Source organism: Mus caroli, chromosome 9 (assembly GCF_900094665.2).
Source record: "Mus caroli chromosome 9, CAROLI_EIJ_v1.1, whole genome shotgun sequence".
Classification (NCBI taxonomy): Eukaryota; Metazoa; Chordata; class Mammalia; order Rodentia; family Muridae; genus Mus; species Mus caroli.
Window position 1 is genome coordinate 55,563,691 of NC_034578.1, and position 7,983 is coordinate 55,571,673.

The following is a 7,983-nucleotide window of genomic DNA, read 5'->3' on the forward strand; positions in this document are numbered from 1 at the left end:
TATTGAGACCACATGCCTGTAGAACGACTTACAGAGCATCATTGGAAAGTGTGCCAACAGTGCCACCTAGGGATGCAGAGGGGATAGCTCGGATGATCGATGTGGCCGGAAAGGGATCCAATCTCAAGAGCAGCTTTTCCAGGCTGGTACCTACTTGTCTGTCTGGATGCTGAGGTAAGGGCAGACAAGCATTCTTGGAGCTTTGGAGACTCGGACTATCCTGAGGACAATCGAGCACCACTAACAGGGATGGTGGGCTCTATCCAGGTTTCTAAGTACAGGCAGAGCAGATGGACACAAGGACGGAGGGACACTGCACTCTTGATCTAGCACTAGCTCTGTCACAGGCTAAGAGATGGAAGGGGGCCTGTGGCTGCAGAGGTCATCACTATTCCAGGCATGGGAAACCGAAAGATCTTAACAGTGGGACTCAGCTTCTCAGCATAGGAGAGCCACCTCATCACGATGCTGTGTAACTCAGGGTGGCTCTGTGCTGGGCGCCGTTTGTCACTCCTCGGGCTTCCCCACCCCCTCCTTCCTTCCCCTAGAGGTAACAGTGTGATATGGACAGGAAGAAGACACATCTTTGGGGCTGGCAGTCAGACATTTCTTTTATTACCTCTGCCCAGATTGCCATTCTAACTCCTGTCTTTATAGCAGTGAGAGCCACAGAGAAGTCATCGGAAGCTGGAGATAGGAGCCCCCGAACTTTTAAGGGAAAGAACTTTTTGACCAGACCAGTTTGATTGGATTAAAAAAGTGTATTGGACTTCCAATACTAAATAAAAACATGAAATTGTTTTTAAAAAGCCATAGAGTTTTACAGCATCAACTACAGAAAAGGCCAAACGAGTGTGTACAGAACTCAGTCCCAGCAGCCCTTTGGACCCCTCAAGCAGGCAGCGAGGCGACATACACATTTGCTCCACACCCTCCGGAAGGAAGCTGCTAGGCCCCAGCTCAACTAGGACACGACAAGACACACAATGGTTTAGTTTCCAGAGTCACAGGAAAATATAAGACATATTAAATTGTGAAATGGTGTAATACAGAATAGCTTTGCATTTTCTGAATTTAAAAAATTTCCCCAACTTTTAAGTTACTTTATTTAAAAATACATCCCTTCCCGCCCCATGGAAATTCTGTGGCAGTATCCAGGTACCAAGGCCCTGAGGTAACAGAAGTGCTGGGGTTCATGGGAAGGAGTGCTTTAATTACCTAGCACGCTCTGTGGGCAAAGGCTAGGCAGTTTCTGAGGAATCTAGCCTCCAGGAGGCCAGAACGCTCGGACAGCTTTTTGTAGAACAGTCAAAGCACACTGGTTGTCCCAGAACCCTGCCTGGTGCCATCATGTGACCAGCTAGAAGAGCAACAGGAGTTAGATCATTGCATTTTTCATATCCCCCACCCGCAATCATACAAAGAGCTCATCTTGTTGAAAGTAAAAAGGGTTAAGACCTAAAAGGGGTAAAATCACCCATGTTCAAGGACAGGTAGGCTAGGCTAGCCACTGGTGGTCTGAGTAGTCTCACTGGCTAAGGAGCCCAAGCCCGACTGACTTTCTCTACTGTTTTCCAGGGATCTGTTGGAGGAGATGATGCCTGAGGGTTAGTCTTATGCTTTTCATTATACATCATCAACAACAACAACAACAAAACCAAGCAGATACACACCTCAGCTTACCTCTTTAACACTCTGCAACGTCTTCTGTGTGTGGCTGAGCCCTCAGCACACCTGGAAATCTCCTGCTGCCTCATTCTAACTGGGGTTTGGCTGAGCTGCTGGGATAGATGAAGGCACCTGCTTCTGCTGACCCTCTTTCCACTATCTCTGTCCTCTGCTCCTTGAAGAAACATGTGGGGAAGCGTCATGGGTGCCACCCCATCTTGGCTCTCACCCTGGTTGATGTTTTTCAGGAGAGCCTCTGCAATGCCACGAGAGCTGCCTGGCTGAGGACTGGCGTCCAGAGAAGCAGGCGCCCTATTTGGAATAGGAAACCAAGATCCTGCCTTAGATTTTAACCTTCCAGAGAGAACCAATAATAGCAACACAAAGGGAGTCTCCACCCTGTGCTGTGTAGCTTCTCCGAGCACAGTCAGGCTCTGGTTCTACTTGGCATCTCTCAAGCAATTAAACATACATCGATACAGACCTCAGTGTGGACATTCCAAAGAGGAAATGACCAAGATACCAGGGCAGCTAAATCATCAAAGTCACCCATTGTACAAGAATTTATAACCAGATCTAAACAAAACTCCAGTTGCTATGCAGTGACAGGAAGATGGACATGGCAGGAAAGGACACTAAAGATGCTGCTTTCATTCTCGGCAGGCTTCTGGAACAAAGTACATTGACAGAAACATTCACAGGGCCTCAGCAGCCCCTCCATTTCCTATTCCCAATCCCCGATCCCACCCCAATACTGAATCTGCACAGAAAGCAACAAACAAGTCTTTTCAATGTTACATTTCATTCAAATAGATCTGTAATCTCACAGTGATGAGAGGAGAAAGTCAGGCCTTTAATAATTATAATAAAAAAATAATAAAAAAGCTTACAAACAGCAATGCAGCATGTCCTCCCCTCAAAGTGATGGATTAACAGCTGGCAGAGGATGCAATGTCTCAGAATTAAGAATAAAAATGAAACCCACAACAAGCCAATGCCTGTCAGTGGTGTCAAACAACCTCACTGTTGATGACTTTCCATAAGTAACTGGAACCACAGTCAAGTGTCAACTGCTTGAGAGAACATCACAGACTCCCTTGGCTTCTGATAGTGTTTTAAGGTAAAATAAAATAGGACACAAAGTTGTACATAAATGCCAATGTCTACACTCCATAAAAGTGATGCAGTTGCAGCACAAAGACACAAGCCACTGACCACAAAGCAAAAGGCAGGTCGTACTTCTTGCCTCTTCCCTGGACACAAAATTTTGGCCCATAGTGCCCAGTCCTGCAGGCTCTCAGCAGGCAAAGGGAAGCTGCCTCCACACAAGTGTAATCCAGGCTGACCAGGAGAAGGCAGGTGGCTGTGCCTGGAGCCAACCCCACATGGAGGCACTGGCTGGTTTGCTGGCTCCTGCTCTCAAGTGCTGTCCTCTCGTACTCTGTACAATTCCTTGTTTTCAAGGTTAAGTTCCGAGACTTGTAGACTCAGGCTTGGAGTCATGTCCAGGTGAAGGTCATCAGGCTGTTGTGATGGCATTTAGGTCCTTCATTAGTCCTTCCAGGTGGGCCATCTCTTTGGTCAGCTCATCTGGTTCATAGCTCTACAGAAAGAAGAACACCATTACTGGGAATGATCTGAAGAGCTGTCCAGAGTTCCAAGTAGCCTGGCCAAAACTGCCCTGGGATGCTGGCCTACTGAAACCAGGTGGACTCCATAAAAACAGAAGCAGCAGATGTACTCAAGGCCATTAATAAAGACAGCATTTCTTCACAATACACAATGCCTTTCTCCTGACTTACGCACACTCCTCAGCTCACAATGACCTCACAAGGCAGAGAGGCTCTGTTGCTTCCTCTTCTAGATCTCTGTCAGAGCAATATAGTGTGTGTACCCAGCATCTCTGGGCTTAAGCTTTCTCTTTAGAGAACCCAGTATCTGGAAATGCAGACATTGTATACTGGAATTTGAAAATAATCTTAGGCACCTTCTCTTCCAGCATCCTCTTCAGAAAAGGCATATAGAATGGAGCTCAGGGGAGAAAGAACATGTATATTTAGCAGGAAGAAGGCAAGTTGCAGGGACAGAAATGAGAGGAAGGATATATATATATATATATAACTAACTTTGATGGGATGATAAAGCACTGTAAGACTTATCAGAGTAGGTCTGATATCAAACCAAACCCATAGCACATTCCCACAGGATATGGGGATGCTCCAAGGACACCTGTTTGATGAGTGATTAAATCTGCTTTATATCTATGGTGGCAAAGACCTCAGTGTACACAAATGTACAATCAGCTAATAGCATGCAAGCAACTCCCTTAGGACATCCTGGCTAAGTCGAGGGCCCCAGGAACTTACACTCTCGGAGTCTTCCAGCATCCTGGTGGTCTCCTGTACTTCAGGGGCACTCGGAACAACCACTGGCATAGGAGGCCGGCTCCTTCCTAACGTCCCGATGGAGGCTGTTTTCACTGAGTGAATGTGATGGTTCAGAGCTGAGGGGCAAAGGGCATTGTTAGGTTGTGGCTAAGGTTGATCCCCTAGACCTCAGCAGTCCACCAGGGGTGGAAGCTGTTTCAATGTGAGGGATGCTTGTAGGCTCAGACAGGGATCTGCTCTGAAAAGTTATCGGAGCAAGATGGAAGGAAGAAGGCAAGAGGGCATCCACGAGGCCAAACACTCCACTGCCTTTAGAAAACTAGTATTTTCTCCCAATGGTTCTCAAAGTATGGTGAGCCACAGACTACTCATAAATACCTGGGAGTAAAAGCTCATTCATTATGACACTTAAGGTAACACATGCCTTTTTTTTACTATGTTTTATTTGTATTGAGGGTACACAGCAACATGGGCAAAACTGTTAGGAGCCTTAGCAATGAAGACAGTAGCAATAAGCTGTGAACTTAACTAGGGTCATACTTTTATATTTTAACAAGCCAGTATATTACCCTTAATGAAGCAATAAGAAATTGTTTTATTAAATCTTAACTCTCAAAATTACATGTATTTAACAAAATGCAAATGTTTCTGCTATATACCACACACAGAACCATCTTCAAGAAGGGGACCATGATAGACTCACTTGCCAGTTGAGGTTTTATCATGTAACAACAAAACTTTTAATTCAAAGGTGATTGACATATGGGTCATTCAGACATTTATTTTCTTTCTTTCTTTCTTTCTTTCTTTCTTTCTTTCTTCCTTCCTTCCTTCCTTCCTTCCTTCCTTCCTTCCTAGCTTTATTTATTATTATATCTAAGTACACTAGAGCTGTCTTCAGACACACCAGAAGAGGGCACTGGATCTCATTACAGATGGTTGTGAGCCACCATGTGGTTGCTGGGATTTGAACTCAGGACCTTTGGAGGAACAGTCAGTGCTCTTAACCACTGAGCCATCTCTAGCCCCAGATATTTTCTAGAAATAGAAAGAATGAGCTATGAACTTAAGGAAAATATGACAGATACTACCAATATTAAAATCAAAGTTTTTGGTGAAAACTACCATTTTGAAAGACTTGTTTCTGTTATCTGACTGTGAAAGCTTCTTACAACGAATGTGTGAATATTTGGAGGATTTTTAAAAGTTACTGAACCAATTATCTTCCAAATGTCCAATGTGTGTTTTAGTGTTACACATTCAAAGCACAAGCTAGATCTAATGCAACCTAGTGGACCAGACTGTGTAGCGTCCGCAGACAGAGAGAGATGCTGCATTATAAGTCAGTCTTGAAGAAGCTACAACTTGTTGAATTTTTCCATTGTATCAAAAAAGAATACCCAGATTAGGCTTGGTGGCGTGTATCGGAAATCCCAACAATGAGACAGAAGGGTTAAGAACTCTAGACCAGTGTGGGCTATACAGAAGCCCCCTCTTTCCAAAAAAGAAAGTTCCTAAATATCTAAAAGGTTATGAAAGTACACTGCCATTTGCCAAGTATGTATCTGTGAGGGCAGAGTTTTAACAACCAAAACAACTTATTACAGTAGACTGAGTGCGGGACACTTAACAAGGTAAGAGACACTTAGTGATAACTGTTCACCAAAAAAAAAAAAAAAAAAGAATGTGCTAATTATCTTTTAAATTAATTAAATTTTAAAAACTTTCTTGTATTAATTACTAATATGATAAGTACTGACATACTCCATATACAGAAACAAGATTGTTTTGGGATTTTTAGATTAGTCCATCCATTCTCAGACTTGGCAGTGGTCCTGATCCGTGTGTCTTTAGCACTGATTTCTGAAGAGGCTTTGAGAGACTGAAAAAATTTGAGAACCACAATTTATTCTGAAACAAACTGTAATAAGCAGTGGCCAGAGTCCCTTGCTGAGCTGTGAAGTACAGCAAATGAGTGCTCACTATCTTGAGACTCCTGGTTTTCAGTCCTGGCTGCCCTGGCCCTTGTTTAGCCTGAAGAGTCTTTTAGAGTGAGGTGATTCCAGGGGCCTAGATGGACCAGCTCTGTTGTCCAAACCTATGTCACTGGATTTTAATACCAGAGATTCCACACAGAAATCACAGTTCAAAAGTTCAGCCCCTGCTCACCACTACATTATGCTGTGGCTTGTATGTTTTCCCCACAAAGGGGACAATGACACAGAGCTTCTCTTAAGTTGCTATGAAAACCTTGGAGGATATTTGCTTTTTCTTTAAAAAGTGAAGGGGAGGGGCAAGTGGTGGTAGCACACACCTTTAATCCTAGCACTCAGGAGGCTGACTAGTCTACAGAGCAAATTCCAAGACAGACAGGTCTACACAGAGAAACTCAGTCTAAAAAAAGAGAGAGAAGTAGGAGCAGGAGGAGGAAAAAGAAGAGGAAAGAAGGAGGAAGAAGAAGAGGAAAGAAGGAGGAAGAAGAAGAGGAAAGAAGGAGGAAGAAGAAAGGAGAAAAGAAAAAAGGGATGAGAGAGTGGTATGGGAGGGTGAGTGGTAAAGACTTCTATCCCAAAGCTGGGCCGAAACCAGCGGCCCCTCGGTCGGTGCTGCTCCTCTCACTTACCTTGCTGGGACAGTAATGGTGTGCTTGGCAGTGCAGGATCATAGAGAGGAGGTCCTGGGGGTGGGATTGCTGGCACAGCGAAGCTCTTCAGAGGGTGGGAAGGGCGGACATGGGCTGTGGGAAGACTCTGGCCTGAGTCTTCCTCTTGGGAGCTGGCCAAGTAAGAGGAGCTAGTAGCACCTTCCGGATCCTGATGGTCAGTGCAGCATGTCTGAGATGAGGATGCTGGCATGGTGTCCGTGCTGGGGGTATTTCGAACAGATTCTATAGCAGGAAAGCTTAAATGTTAGTTATTTCTTTACCATTAAAATATGCAGTTGTGGCTACTTCCAAGGGTTCCCTAAGCCTGTTCAATAAGCACTTCAGCAGATCAGTTCTAAGTCCAGAGACACACGGATCAGGATGACAGCCAAGGCTAAGAATGGATGGGCTAATCTAAGAATCTATAAACAATCTTGTTTCAACCGACTGTTTCAATTTTTTCCTCTAGTTACATACTTAGGTAGTTGTAAGTTCATAGATTTAAAATACTTACTATGGAGTCTTTATGAAGGTTCTGAAGACTAGTATATACAATTTTTCAAATTTCACTCACTGATTGGTAGTCTTAGAAACTGACCATTCACAGACAACCATGTCTAGTAATACAGGCTGGATAATACCCACCAGAAATTGGCTCTGTCAGCAAGGCTTGTGCAGGTGAGGCCAATGCTCAGGTACTGCATGGCCATCACCAATGTGAATGGCTTTGACCTCATGACAATAAAGCCTCACAGTAGTGTAGGGGTCTGTATACAGCTGGAGACTGTGTCAAATGAATGCTGTTTCTATCCAGAGGCACAGGGAAGGCTTAGCCTGGAGAACAAGGCAAGTCTCAGAAAATACATCTTCTGAGGGCAGCACAGTGGGGCAGAAAAAGCACACTGGAGTTAGCCAGTCCTATATTTTACTTTGATAATACTAGATGAGTGAATCTGGCAAAGTCACTAGGTCTCTGAGTCTTTAATTTCTTCATCTATAAAACATGGAGACACACATAATTCATTATGTATAAAGTATATATGTATGTATATATACATATATGTATGAATGTGTGTGTACATGTATATATATACACATGTATGTACATGTGTATGTATATATATATATATATATATATATGTATATATATATATGAATGATGAGCATATGTGTATTATATGTATATGTTAGAGGTTCTCTTTGTAGACACTGGGTACTTATTCTACGCTAAGCATTTTACATTTATTTCTCAGAGTAACTTAGGAAGCACTGGGAGGGTAAAGA

At 43.6% G+C, this 7,983-nt stretch overlaps 1 protein-coding gene across 8 annotated transcripts in view; it reads right to left on the reverse strand.

The window, feature by feature from the left end:
* Positions 1-746: 746 nt before the first annotated feature.
* The window catches only part of Neo1 (neogenin 1), a 157,996-nt gene continuing 150,759 nt past the window's right edge, over positions 747-7,983 (reverse strand). For all 8 annotated transcript variants that reach the window (XM_029481357.1, XM_029481354.1, XM_029481356.1 and 5 more), the window contains 3 exons: positions 6,679-6,942; positions 4,035-4,171; positions 747-3,271 (listed from right to left, as the gene is read on the reverse strand). In XM_029481357.1, coding sequence (XP_029337217.1) covers positions 3,188-3,271; positions 4,035-4,171; positions 6,679-6,942 — 485 coding nt within the window. In that variant the 3' untranslated portion in view covers positions 747-3,187. The remainder of the gene's footprint in view (positions 3,272-4,034; positions 4,172-6,678; positions 6,943-7,983) is intronic.